A 15692-nucleotide genomic window follows, 5' to 3' on the forward strand; every position below is an offset into this window, starting at 1 on the left:
CTGGAAAATGTGCAGCGCAGAGAGAGACATTAGGATTATAATTATGAGGGACCAAGTTAAAAAATAAATTGTAACCGTCCTTAGGAAAACTTAACAAAGTGGACCAGCAATCTGGGTGAAAATAACAGCGTTTCGACGGCATGGTGCAACGACACTCTACTACCACAGCAACTCTTCTCCAAAGCAACATGAAATGGCCTCGCCCCCTTTATTTATTGTGTTCCCAGAGGAGGGGTTTATGTAAATGTTGGGGTTAGTGATGTCATAAACCCTGGAGGAATGTCTTGTAGTCCCTACCGGCCGTTTGCTGTACTCCTTAAAAATTGATTTCTTTAAAAGCAAATATCTCCCTTTGCTTTGAACTTTGACCATTGTAACTTTGCAGATGTTGTTTATGCTCAAACAGCAACATTACACACTAGCTAAAGTTAAAAAAGTGAAATCACATTCAACCACCCCTTTAAAAGATGCAAAAGACGTCTATCTGGTGTGTGCTTACATAGACAAAACAATGGCACATTCCGAACCAGGTGAACAAAAATCAGGCATGCGAACTGTACAACATAGGAAAAGAGTTCAAATAAGAAATCACATATGACGAATCATTTATGCAAAGATTTGGTGCCCACAAATATCAAAGCCGGCTTCCAAAAAAGTTATACAGACAATTGAGAATATAAAGAAATCGTGTTCATATTTTTTTTCCATATCGCACAGCCCTAGTGCACTTTTTTTTTTTAAATTCATGTGCTCTCGTAATCATTAATCAAAATAATGAATTTTTTAATACATTTTTAAATTAAATTTGTTACTATATTATTACTTTTCAATTTAGAACAATTTCTAAAACAATAAACTTATCTTTATGGTTAAGGCCCTGATACTGTATACTTTAAGGCAAGCAAACGAACAAGTGTGACGTCATTTCAAACTAATTCAGGCCAGTTTGTATCTGGAGTTTGAAACAGCTTGCCAAAGCGGCTGGTAAACACCTTTACACTCCCATTGGTCCATGGGGATTATGTAATCTGTAGGTGTGCGCCGAGGCTCTGCCTTCTTTAGTGTGGAAACTTCATTTCTTCTGTTCAGTCCATCAAGATCAGATGTCTGCGAGTAAAAACACAAACACACTGGAGAGCCACATTAAGTGTAAGATACACTGACACTGTTTTTTTAATGTTTAAATATTTCCCCGCCAGCATTTTTTTTTTTAAGTTGTCAGCCACCGCCAGCGTTTTTGATAATTTTCACCGAAATTTCATGGCCCCCAGAAAGTTTGTTTGTATGAATATCTGAACATGCAATATATCACACTTTAATGATCATCTGTCTCTACTGGTTTAGTTTACAATGGTGCTGGTCTTAGCAGCAGATATGTCACACATTTCAGTGTCCCTTTATAATGAGTTTTGCAAAGATCTAAACGTGTCCTTGCACCCAGATAATAACTATATATTTGAGAGTTTTCAATGTAGTACATCAGCCAGGGGGGTTTTACTTGCTGCTCTCCCCGCTCTGTCAAGGCATGGCTGCATGGACGGGCGCGTGGATTTTGCCCATAACAGAACCAAACTGCCAACACTAACTGTATGCATTATTACAATAAATATACATTTGACGAAAGTGGCCCTGACTGAATGTAGGTTCGGGAGGAGCCTATAGTCATTTAGTACAGTCAATCATCATTACAAGCGTACATAAGGAGCACTCATTGCGGCATCCTAGCGACAATTCTTACGGCGTTCTTCTCTCATTCTTCTTCTACATAGTAGTTACAGGGGGATCGAGCTCCTTCGAGGACAGCAAGCCAAGTTCTTTTAACATTAACTGTTTAGACTGGATGAGCAGGCGAACTCATGAAATATTGTAACAGACACCACAGCTATATCATCGACCACATCAGGTTTTCTAACATGGAACTTGTATTTAAAGGCACAATATGTAACTTTTTTGCTTTAAAAATAGCAAAAATCACTATATCTATTCTATGTTATATATATTTTTTAGTTGTGTACTTACATTATCCCGACTGTTTCCAACAACTTTCAAAACAGGAGAAATTTTAATTTAATTTGAAGACACGGCACGTTTCTTTATTTCCGTTTTGTCGCTGTCAATGGCATCATATCCACGTTGTCTCTGGTTTCCGCTCGTACTGCCATGGTAACCAGAGTTATGAACCAGAGCCCTCTGATAGTAACCAAAGCGACAGACGCAGACAACTGTGTAGTTCGCAATGTCTATTTGCACGCTGTTGTTGTTTCGTTCAAACATTATGGACCATGGCAAGGAGACTTTGGATAAAAAAGGAGAACTAAAATGAGAATCAATATCAGCGCGGTGTTTTCGAGATGCTGAGAGCTCCCATAGACAGTATATAAACGAGAGCTCCACGTCCGAGACTTCGACCGCTTCTACATGTACTTTATTAAACAGGTGAGCACATTTACATAAAACTAATCAATGTTATATAGTTCAACAATGATAAAATGTTAGAATATGATCTATGTTATTCTAATGTTGATCTAGCTTACTGCTAGTCTCATACAGACAAACTAACACATACATTTCAACACATTTAAATACAGTTTAGTGTGCTAGTGTAATGTTAGACCAAGTGAAACAGCGCTGCGTTACCTCACAAATTTAATTTGTCTAATAAACTGACCTGTGAGTTGTAATTCTGCATTTGCGTGTAGTTCGGTAGAATGAAATGTCCATATTCCTTTTATATCTGTGGGACTTGCGTCGTGTGTGGAGCTGATAGCTGTCTCTTAGCATTCCCGAACTGCTTCATATTACAGTCATGATAAAAGCATCGATGTATTCAGTCATCCATAAACATTATTAGATCGGTCGACTTGACGTTGACGACAAGATCCATAATTCTTAGCAAATGTTGCATCATCAAACTACGCCTTTGTTATTGTAAAGAGGTTAGCAACCCCTAGTGGAGAAAAAATTCCATACTGTCCGTTTAAATTCATGTCATCTTTGCTGTATTTTACCCCTGGTTTAAAATATCAGTTAAACACATATTAATTCTTAAAATATTTCACCAAAGCACCCTTTCTGGTCAAAATCTTGACTGATTGTCAGTTCGCCACTCATTTTTTTGTATACAATTTATATTTCGGTCGGTAAATCACAAACACATTGTATCTTATGTCATAGACTAAAAGAATATTTATTTCCTCTGTTGTAATAATGAGCGAAATGACAGACCTGATTTCACTCCTACATTGGTAGTATGACAAGAGATGCCATCTGAGAGAAACATAAACAGAGAAGCATAGCTAAAATAAATTGAATATTGAAATTGTGTTTGCATACTGTTTTTAATAGATCATTAGTTCACCTAATGAAATTTGTCATTATGTCTCACATTATTCTATAGTTTATCTTTATTCTATAGTTTTTTCTTTAGATATGAATGCTTACTATAGAAATACGCACTGTATTCAACATATGCACATTACAAAATTTGGTAACACTTTATTTTACAGTGTCCTTGTTATATATATGGAAAATGTATTTACCATAGTAATAACAGTAAATTATGCATAATTACATGCAACTAACCCTAAACCAAACCCTAATTCTACCCTATTATTTGGGTATAGTACCCTATACTCTCATTCCTGCGTAATAATCAAGAAACTTTGCTGGTACCATGAGTGCAGCAGGCGTAATGATATGACACAGCACCTGAAAATAGGTTTAATAGGTTAGACAAACTTAGTCCCAGTCACGTTGGAAGTTACCGAGCTGGGGGCTATTTTCAGGAGCTGCGTCATATCATTACGCCTGCTGGACTCATGGTACGGCAGCAAAGTTTCTTGATTATTACGCAGGAATGAGAGTATAGTTCCTAGCCATATCAGCCTAGAAAATCGCAACTTTTCATTTTCCGTCAGTCTTAGTACATGATGTAACTACAGAAGAGTCAAGTTTTAATTAGGAATAATATCAAAACTCTTTGGTAATTTTTTTGAGAGAGATGCTAATGGTCTTGTCTGATTCAATGATTTATGCTAAGCTATTCTAAAAGTGGTACCGCCAGACCCGGAGTTCGGCTGAATGGATGCGAAAACGGTAAACTCCTGTTTAACTCTGGGGGAGATATAAAATGAGCCTATTTCCAAAAAAAGTGGAGTATCCATTTAAGAACCATTTCAGACAGTAATTGTTTTTTCTCTGTGATTTTATTGTTTTTCTCTTTCACTACCCGTGTACAAATCCCTGGCCGAATTACCTAATGTTTTTTTGATAAACACCATGGTCAGTAATTTAATTGGCGTCCAAATCAACATCCCTGAGATTACAAAAAGCAATCACTTCAAAATTCACTGTTTAAATTCTTTTTTGACCACTGCGGAGCACCGTATGATAACTTTTGTGCTTCACTGTAATTTGCATTAATTTTAAAGATGTACACTTTTAATAACTGAAATGCTGGAAAGTATTTAAAAGAACAATATTTCAACACTGCTCCATATAAACAAGTGGGAGTTGTTAAGAACAAAAAAGAGAAAGAGAAAGAGATAAGCAGGTAAACATTTGAATTGGGCTGTTATTGTGACAGCAATATGTGCAATACAATTTTAAAATATGTATTGTACCTCATGTAAATAAGAGGCTGCAATAACTTATTTCCATTCATTTCCATTTTTTATGAAATTGAAATGATCATTTTGAGATAAAATGCAAGACAGAAATCCAGCTTGTTAGCTTCCTATTTTTAATCAGGTTTAAATAATTAAACAATTAAATAGGACATTATTTTTCTATTAATAAATTAAGTATGAATTTATTATTATTCCGAGCATATGACATTTTATTTAGCCTACAGCAGACAATCATGCAATGCGAACAGCGTGTTCCCGGATTTGTAGGATCACAAAAATCTTTCCTTCACAGTTAATAAATCACGAATTTTATCATTGAGGTGCCATGCAAATTTATTTTTACAGACGTCCACATGAGAAACATTTACCATCCGAATAGGGCCTTACACATATGACTGTCCTCTTTTTGTCATTGTGTTTTTGATTTATAATAAAACAGACAAAATAACTGATGAAAGTGAAGCATAAAGTACATAATATCTACCTTTATACTACAGGGCCGTTGAATGCTTGAATCTGATTGGTTGACGAACGTTCTAAGGTGTGCATTATTTTCAGGGAAACGCACAGCTAAAGTAGTTCCAGGCAGGTCTCGACCGCATTACAGTTCCATATCACTTCGCGTAGTCAACTGTAATAACGGAAAATAGGATACAATTCATAACAAGAAAAAACATTTAGCCCCATGCGCTTGATCTGCAATTTTCAATGTCTAGCTTCACAATCAATGGAAACATGCAGTTTAATTTTAATAAATAAAGTATATAGTCCTATATAATCAATAGAAAATTAAACTGAATATAGGCTAAATAAATGGATAGTCCTGCAGCACGGATTTTTATTGCAGATAATTTAACAAATAAATAATTATTGATTGGCCTACTTGTTAAAAGGGCTTTGTGTTTCATTTATTTGGCTAGTCTACTGTCATCTGTCAATAATAGAAACAAAAGAATGAACGAATTAATTAAAACGAATTGAATTAATAAATAAATAATAATATTGACGCACATGCTTTTCTGTCTCATTATTGCACATCTCTCTCTAATAACTGCATTAATAACTGCATAAAGCCGGGGACACACTTTAAGGCCGGTTATGAATGTAATTTGATACTTATGACTGATCATGCCCAAACGCGTGTTCAGCGCGTTCAGTCTGTGTTCAGAGTCGGTGTTTAAAATATGCTGCGATGAAAACAGTCAGAGAGTGTGTCAGCTAGTCGTGTGTCCCAGCATTAGTCTGCTATCAGTGGCTCAAACCTCCGTTACTAACTCTAAAATGACGTTTTGGAATTAGCAACGGAGGCATGGGATTAGATGCGTAAGAAATTAGTCCTACATACAAGAGCGTTTTAATGACAAAAACTTTACAAACGTCTTGAAATACATAATCTGAACAATGTTTCGAGGTGTGGTAACTGTAGTATAAGCGGAATAATTGACTTCAGGCCGTTGAATTATTAGAAAAATAATGCACACCCGAGGTGAACGGCCACTCCGCTTCGCGTCGTGACCGCATTACCACCTCGGGTGTGCATTATTTTTCTAATAATTCAACGGCCTGTCGTCAATTATTCCTTACTTATCATTAGACTGAAGGTCTGTGATTATTGCTCAATTTACATAATAAGCTATTAAAACAACTTAACTTTGTCACTTTTTTACTGTGTAAAAAGAAGTTTTCTTTATTGTTACGTTCTGACAAAACTTGAATCAGTGTGAAAATTATACAGCAATCATATTATATAAAACAAACTACGTACTATTAGGATACATGTATAAAATTACAAATATAAACGTTTTTTCTATACCTTTAGCTATCACTTAATAACAATAATGCAGGTTATGTGAAATTTCTCTCAGAGTGACGGTTTTACCAACTTTACAATTGATGTTTTGTAAAAATATCAACCAGAGAGGATGCTGGGTGAAATATTTTCAGAGTTAAGATGTGTTTAACTGTCTTTTTAAACCAGGGATAAAATAAAGCATAGATCAGAGGATTCAGACCTGAGTTTGTGTACAAGACCCATGCTAAAATATTTATGGTTGTGGAAGAGATTACTGATATAGAACAAATAAAATATGGAATATAGCAAAGCAGATAAACTATCACAATGATTCCTAATGTCAGAGCAGCTTTACTCTCAGATTTCCTCCTCACTGAACCTTCAGTTACACATCTACCACCCTTTAGAGAGTTTATAACTTTCACTTGCTGATGTACTACATAAAAAATCCTCAAATATAAAGTTATGATCAGGATACAAGGAAAAATAAAAGACATGAAGAGATCAGTGACTATCCAGGCAAATCCCATCATAACATAACACTCTCCATAACACATATCTGTTCTGTGTGAAGTGTCAAAATATCTGCTATTAATTACACAGGCAGTCATATAACCGGAGGAGCAAAACCAGCAGAGGCAGATGCTTATTAAAGTATTAGTTGTGGTGATTTTGTGGGGGTATTGTAAAGGGTGACATACAGCCACATAACGATCAATCGCTATTAATACTAAATTACAAAGAGATGTTGAAATTAGCATTTCAATAAATATTGAATAGAGTCTGCAGAAGATGTCTCCAAAGTACCAACACAGCTCAATCAGTCTGGTTGCCTCTATGGGCATAACAAGTCCAATAAGTAGGTCGGCCACAGCCAGAGAGAGAATAATCAGGTTGGTTGGAGTGTGAAGCTTCTTGAAGTGAGAGATGGAGATGATCACCAGCAGGTTCAGAAACACAGTCCATGTGGACAGCAATGAAAAAAACACAAACATGATATTGTATTCATGTCTGGAGCGTTTTCCCTTGATACATGATGAGTTGATGGCAGGAAAGCAGTATTGAGTCTCATGATCCTCTGTCTCATAGGCCATGAGTGTTTCTCCTCATGTTAGGAGTTTGTTCTGCTCCTTTGTTCTACTCTTTTGTCATTTAATTTATACAGTGTCTGGATCAGACCGACCAACCCATGCTATGATCTACCGCCCACTCTGATGCTGCATAATGTTATATTATTTATTCATTGTATGCATTAAATTAAATTTAGCCACACAATAATAAGGTAAACAGTGCTAAAGTTTTAATTAATATTAAATATGATAAACTTCTTTTTCTATTTCTTTTCACATGAATTGTGTTTCTGTCAATATTTCTATATATTTCAAGTTAATACATTTTTTCAATTGGGTTGAGCCTGGTTAGTACCTGGATGGGAGACCTCCTGGGAGGTCTAGGTTGCTGCTGCAAGAGGTGTTAGTGAGGCCTGCAGGGGGTGCTCACCCTGTGGTCTGTGTGGGTCCTAACACCCACCTAGTGACGGGGAAAATACTGTAACAAGCACCGTCCTTCGGATGAGATGTTAAACCGAGGTCCTGACTCTCTGTGGTCATTAAAAATCCCATGGCACTTCCAACGCATTCTCATCCTAGGGCGTCATTATACTGACGCTTTTGACATTTCGTCTACACTCAACGCACATGGCACCTTTTAGCGTCAATATGAGACGCACAGAGCTTTGTTCGGTTATGGGTAGGTTTAGGTTTGGGTTAGGATTAGGGTTAGACCGCTAGGAGGTGCCTTCTGGCCCATATCTATCTTCGTCTCATATTGACGCTAAAGGGTGCCATGTGCGTTGAGTGTAGACGAAATGTCAAAAGCGTCAGTATATGACGCCTTGGGATGAGAACGGGCTGGCACTTCTCATAAAGAGTAGGGTGTAACCCCGGTGTCCTGGCCAAATTCTCTAAATTGGCCCTTACCAATCATGGCCTCCTAATAATCCCCATCCATTGAATTGGCTCTATCACTCTCTCTCCTCTTCACCTGGTGTGTGGTGAGCACACTGGCACCATTGTACTGTGGCTGCTGTTGCATCATCCAAGTACATGAGTAGGAAATGGCTCCACTGAGATTGTAGAATCTCGCAAATGTGTTTGGTGTTGCCCAGCCTGCAGCACTGCAGATGTCTGCTAGCGAGGCGCCATGTGCTAGAGCCCAAGAGGAGGCCACACTCTGGGTGGAGTGGGCCGTCACACCAAGGGGGCACGGTCGACCTTGCTGCTGGTATGCCAAAGCAATGGCATCCACTATCCAGTGAGACAACCATTGCTTGGCGAGAGCCTTTCCCTTCAGCTTCCCACCATAACAGACAAAGAGCTGGTCTGAGGTCCTGAAACACTGCGTTCTGTCTACGTAAGCATGGAGGGCGCGTACTGGACAGAGCAGTGCCAAGGCTGGGTCTGCCTCCTCCAAGGGCAGCGCTTGCAGGTTCACCACCTTGGTCTGGCCAAAGCGGCTGGTAAACACCTTTAAACTCCCATTGGTCTGTGGGGATTATGTAATCTGTAGGTGTGCGCTGAGGCTATGCCTTCTTTAGTGTTCTTAAACTTCTTCATTTCTTCTGTTCAGTCCATCAAGGCCAGATGTCTGCAAGTAAAATCACAAACACACTGGAGAGCCACTTTAAGTGTAAGACACACTGACACTGTTTTTCAATGTTTAAATTTTTCCCAGCCAGCGTTTAAAAAAAAAAAAAAGTTGTCAGCCACCACTAGCGTTTTTGATCATTTTCACCAAAATGTCATGGCCACCAGAATGTTTGTTTGTATGAATATCTGAACATGCAATATATTAAACTGACCCTCTGCCTTTCAACAAAAAAAACTGTTTTATTCTAGCTCCATGCATCTATTCATGCTTCTAGAAACACTTGAATGTTGGTAAGTTTCATAAAAAAAGCAACATTTTGAGCAAAAAGCTTTCAAAGACTACATCTGGATTTTATTCAGAACGATGATCAAAACACAGATGTAGTAGATCAAGTCCATCAACACCCCTAATGCTTGCACAGTCCTATAGCTTGTCCTGGGTCGACATTTCATTCAGTAACATTAGGCAGTTTTGATTTATATGCTGTTTAATGTTGGTGATCATGTTATTTTACATATGCATATGATTACATGAGATCGCTTGTTTCTGAATCTTCTTCGAGTGTTTTGATCAGGAGATTCAGTACTCTTTCAGAAGATGTGAAATAGCACCCTCTACCATATAACAGTGAAAACACGTAAAGCCGGAAATTTCCATCAATGGCGGGGAAAGGGTTAATACTGTATACTGCCGTGGGATGTTCGTTAACAGTATACCACTGGTCACATATTTCAAATTTCTTTTTACCCCAAAACAAAAGAACTTTGCCGTGGAACCTTATTGGAGCCTTTATCATCCTTGATGTGAACAGGCCTTAAAGGGATACTCCACTTTTTTTGGAAATAGGCTCATTTTACAACTCCCCCAGAGGTAATCAGTTGAGTTTTACCGTTTTCGAATCCATTCAGCCGAACTCCGGGTCTGGCAGTACCACTTTTAGCATAGCTTTGTCACGAACACACATGGGAAACGAGTAGTATTTATTGTTAGGGCAATCCAATCTCGTAGTCATCCAAGCAGGGGTCAAAATCCAAATAAGCAATCCAATAAACAAGAAACAAAAACAAGAACAGACTAGAAAAATGACCTCAAATGTGTAGTGACATTAAACAACGACTCTGTGACAAACACTAAACAGGCAGGGTATATATAACACAGAACTAACAATGATAATGGGGAACAGCTGAGTGGAATGATGATGGGGAACAGCTGAGTACAATGATACAGTACAGACAAGGATTGTGGGGAATGCAGTTCCTAATGTGAATGACACCGTGGGGGAAGAGGACCTCTAGTGGTTACCCAGGGAACACAAACCAGACACTGTGACATAACCCCCCCTTCTACGGAGCGGCTACCAGACGCTCCAAGACATAACTATAAAACAAAACAAGAGTCCAGGAGGGAGGTGGAACGGTGAAGGATCACGGGGAGGGATAGGGGGCCAGGTCCATGGAGGGGAACAGGAACAGGGGGTGATGGCTTAGCCAGCGGCCAGGGCGAAACATACAGTCCATCGGGCGGCCAGGGAGAAGCAGACAGTCCATCGGGCGACCAGGGCGGAGACGACAGTCCATCGGGCTGCCAGGGCAGAGACTTTCCCTCGGGCAGCCATGGCGGAGACGACCCTTCGGGCGGCCACGGCAGAGACCTTCCCTCAGACGGCCAGGGCGGAGACTTTCCCTCGGGTGGCCAGGGCGGAGACCTTTCCTTGGGCGGTCTCTGGATCGGCAGACGGGACCTGAACAGTCTCTGGATTGGCAGACGGGACCTGAACAGTCTCTGGATCGGCAGACGTGACCTGAACAGTCTCTGGATCGGCAGGTTGCATCGGTGGAACCGGTAGGGCGAGACACTGGGATGGTGCTGGCAGAGCGAGGCGCTGGGGCGGCACTGGCAGGGAGAGACAGGGCGAGCAGCTTTGGGACGGCCTCCAGGACAACAGCGGGCTGCACGGGGACGACCTCCGAGACGACAGCGGGCTGTACGGGAACGACCTCCGGGATGACAGTGGGCTGCATGGAGACGACCTCCGGGACGACAGCGGGCTGCACGGGGACGACCTCCGGGTCTTTGTGGAGACTGGAGGTCTTCCTCCTCCTCTGCCGTTTCTGATGCCGATGTGCAGGCTCTGGGCTGGACGGAAATCACGGCGAACAGAGCTCTGGGCTGGGCGGAATCAGCGGTGGATGGAGCATCAGCCAGACCAGGGTCGAAGAGGGGCCAGAGTGGAGAATGGTGTCGGGATTCCTCTTGACCACCTCCTCCACTGCGGCCTCCACGGGTCCCGCGAAATCTGACCAACCGGGTCCCCTCAAAAAATTGTCTTCTCTCCCACTCGGTGGCTGGGGAAGAGACATTTAAAAACATACCGCTGGATCTAGTGATGACGGAGTCGTTCTGTCACGAACACACACGGGGAAAGGGTAGATCCAAAAGCAGTATTTATTGTTAGGGCAATCCAATCTCGTAGTCATCCAGGCAGGGGTCAAAATCCAAATAAGCAATCCAATAAACAAGAAACAAAAACAAGAACAGACTAGAAAACAGACCTCAAAAGTGTAGTGACATTAAACAACAACTCCGTGACAAACACTAAACAGGCAGGGTATATATAACACAGAACTAACAATGATAACGCGGAACAGTTGAGTGCAATGATGATGGGGAACAGCTGAGTGCAATGATACAGTGATGGGTACAGACAAGGATTGTGGGGAATGCAGTTCCTAATGTGAATGACACCGTGGGGGAAGAGGACCTCTAGTGGTTACCCAGGGAACACAAACCAGACACTGTGACAAGCTTAGCATAGATCATTGAATCGGATAAGACCATTAGCATCTCTCTCTCAAAAAAATCACCAAAGAGTTTCGATATTTTTCCTATTTAAAACTTGACTCTTCTGGGGTTACTTGCTGCTCTCCCCGCTCTGTCAAGGCATGGCTGCATGGACGGGCGTGTGGATTTTGCCCATAACAGAACCAAACCGCCAACACTAACTATGCATTATTACAATAAATATACATTTGACGAAAGTGGCCCTGACTGAATATAGGTTCGGGAGGAGCCTATAGTCATTTAGTACAGTCAATCATCATTACGAGCGTGCATAAGGAGCACACATTGCGGCATCCTAGCGACAATTCTTATGCCGTTCTTCTCTCATTCTTCTTCTACATAGTAGTTACGGGGGGATCGAGCTCCTTCGAGGACAGCAAGCAAGCAAACTAAGTTTGTCATTATGTCTCACATTATTCTAGTTTTATTCATATTCTATAGTTTTATCTTTAGATTTTTCCTGAATGCATTCTATGAATGCTTACTATAGAAATATGCACCATATTCAACATATTAACATAACAAAATTGTACACTTTATTTTACAGTATCCTTGTTATATATTGAAAAATGTATTTACCATAGTAATAACAGTAAATTATGCATAATTACATGCAACTAACCCTCAACCAAACCCTAATTCTACCCTAAGCTTAAAGTACATGTTGTTAATTAATATTACTTAGTACTTAATATATTACGTACGTAAAATTACACTGTAACAATGACACCTTAAAATAAAGTGTAACCAAAAATGTTGTTGGTGTGTGTGTGTGTGTGTGTGTGCGCGCGTGTGTGTGTGTGTGTGTGATGGGTAGGTTTAAGGGGCCGGGTTAGTGTGTGTGAGTGATGGGTAGGTTTAAGGGGCCGGGTTAGTGTGTGTGAGTGATGGGTAGGTTTAGGGGTCAGGTTAGTGTGAGTGTGTGTAAATGAATGAATACTGTATACACATGAATACTGTTGGGTGTCCATGTTTTATGGGGACATACCTTGGTGAAAATAAAATATGCTAAGTATACTTGCAGTCAGACTAATTATCAGTATACTTCAAGTGTGTTAATGATTAGTGAACTTGAAGTCTGCTATTTTGAAACAACTAATTTTGTACTAAGTATATTTTAGTTGTAATTAAATTATAGTAAAGCATAACTTTAAGTGTATTTAGTGTACTAAATTGGACCAACTTCAAGTATACTTAGTATATGCCTGGGACAAATTACATGCTTGATTTGTGATATTAAAGTGTACTTTATTTGTGTTACACGTACATTACAAATTCATTACGAGTGTCTTTGAAACATACAAGCAATATACCATAAGTGTATTTATATATAGCCTATATATTTTTGCGTTTTCACCTTTTATTAAGATAGGACAGATGCTAGACAGGAAGTGAGGTTCACCTTTTCTGAAAGTTAGATGAAATTTTTACTGAGTTTAGTTTACTGTCCTCTTTTTGTCATTATGTTTTTGATCTTTAATAACACAGATGCAACATGACTGATGAAAGTGATAAAGCATAAAGCACATAATATCTACCTTTACCATTTATTCCAGTACATTGAGGATTTATGCCGCTTGCTCAGTTTATTTAATATGCTAATTTAACACAATTTATGAACATTGTGTCACTTAGTTTCAATATGTGTGGAAAGAAGTTTAATTAATTATTCAAATTGTACATCAAATCCAGAAAACATACATACTCTCTGAAATAAGCTATATACTAAGATACATGTAGTGTAAATTACAAATGTAAATCCTACAAATAAAATCATATCCTTTAGGAGTGACAGCCTTACCAGTTTAATTAATATTGATCTTCTGTAAAAATATTGACCAGAGAGGATGCTGGATGAAATATTTTCAGAGTTAAGATGTGTTTAACTGTCATTTTAAACCAGGGATAAAATAAAGCATAGATCAGAGGATTCAGACCTGAGTTTGTGTACACAACCCATGTCAATAGATTTATGGTTGTGGAAGAGATTACTGATATAGAACAGATATAGTATGGAATCAAGCAAAGCAGATAAACTGTCACAATGATTCCTAATGTCAGAGCAGCTTTACTCTCAGATTTCCTCCTCACTGATCCTTTCATTACACATTTACCACCCTTAATCAGAGAGTTTATAACTTTCACTTGCTGATGTGCAACATAGAAAATCCTCAAATATGAAGTTATGATGAAGGTACAAGGAAAAATAAAAGACACAAACAGATCAGTAACTCCCCAGGCAAAACCCATCTTAACAGAACACTCTCCATAACACATGTCTGTTCTGAGTGAAGTGTCTAAAAATCCATTATTAATTACAATTATAGCATTATAAGTTGAAAAAGAAGCCCAGCTCAGACAGATGCTTATTAAGGTTTTAGTTGTGGTTATTTTCTGTGGGTACTGTAAAGGGTGACACACAGCCACATAACGATCGACAGCAATTAATACTACGCTACTAAGAGATGCTGAGAAGAGCAATCCAAGGATTATCATAAACAGTTTGCAGAAAGTGTCTCCAAAGTACCAACAATTCTCAATCAGTCTGATTGCCTCTATGGGCATAACAAGTCCAATAAGCAGGTCGGCCACAGCCAGAGAGAGAATAATCAGGTTTGTTGGAGTGTGAAGCTTCTTGAAGTGAGAGATGGAGATGATCACCAGCAGGTTCAGAAACACAGTCCATGTTGACAGGAATGATACAAACACATACATGATATTGTATTCATATTTAGAGCGTTTTCCCTTGATACATGATGAGTTGATGGCAGGAAAGCAGTATTGAGTCTCATGATCCTCTGTCTCATAGGCCATGAGTGAGTCTCCTCCTGTTAGGAGTTTGTTCTGCTCTCCTTACTGTCCTTTCATTTATACAGTCTGTTTCAGACTGGCCCACCCATCTACTGCCCATTTGATGATGTAACGTACAATGTTTTTTTTTTACATTAGCTTTGAAATCCAATTAATTTCTTCAGTCCAGATTAGGATTATTTTACACTGTTCAAAAGTTAATGCATTTTGTTTTTTTGCTTCATTTCTTCACTGTTTTGTTATTGTTTAGTATTTACACATGAAAGCAATGCACAGGTGGAACTGAACTGAACACAGGTGTGGTGGTTATTGCTTTAATCATTAATAATTAGCCACTGTAGATCACCATTCCTTTGAGAGGCCCCTGAAATTCATCTGAGGGGTCCTTTGGTGTTATTAAGATTATTTCTGTGAATTAGGAATGGGGTCCAGAAATAGAGGGGATATCATCCCTTGGAACTCAAGAATGCTTGAGCAGTCCATAATCCTTTACCCTGTAAAATAACTATTGAAGTGTAATAGGTGGGGAATAACTGTCCCCTATACAGAACACATTATCAAAAAGGGTGAAATTGTCACGCTTATAATGAAAGGATCCAAAAGCAGAAGTTGACAGGATTTAACAGTCTTTAATGAAAAATACAAACAAGTCTGTATACAAGTCAGTCTGTCGTTGTGGACACAGAACAGGAGAAAACAAAACAGTCAAAAAACTCCTGTCTTGATGAAGAATTAGATCTGGTCACCCATAGAGATGGAAGATGCTTAGTAGGTATCTCAGCCAGGATAAGAGGACTGCAGAGGTACTCATGCAGCAGATGCAGGACACAGGGAATACTTAGACGCAGGCTGTATCAGACAGACAAGACAGCTTTCGCTGCTTTGCGATGACACCTGTTCCCACCGCAAAGCAGCGAAAGCGCTGATTGCGATGAATAAAAGGTGCGGGTAGACAGAGAGGCCTGCGAAAA

General features: G+C 39.4%; 1 protein-coding gene and 1 pseudogene across 2 annotated transcripts; both read right to left on the bottom strand.

Moving 5' to 3' along the window:
* Positions 1-6512: 6512 nt before the first annotated feature.
* On the bottom strand, positions 6513-7544 carry LOC311077047 (trace amine-associated receptor 13c-like; the record flags this gene model as incomplete). The annotated part of the gene is made up of 1 exon (XM_084105610.1): positions 6513-7544. The coding sequence occupies exon 1, from the start codon at positions 7512-7514 to the stop codon at positions 6513-6515; it is 1002 nt and encodes a 333-aa protein (XP_083961736.1). The 5' UTR covers positions 7515-7544.
* A 6139-nt stretch (positions 7545-13683) lies between these two features.
* Positions 13684-14717, bottom strand: LOC311077041 (trace amine-associated receptor 13c-like; annotated as a pseudogene). The gene has a single exon. The product of its transcript is annotated as a trace amine-associated receptor 13c-like (transcript).
* Positions 14718-15692: the final 975 nt, after the last annotated feature.

This window comes from Abramis brama (genome assembly GCF_963993115.1).
Source record: "Abramis brama genome assembly, chromosome: 25".
Lineage (NCBI taxonomy): Eukaryota > Metazoa > Chordata > Actinopteri > Cypriniformes > Leuciscidae > Abramis > Abramis brama.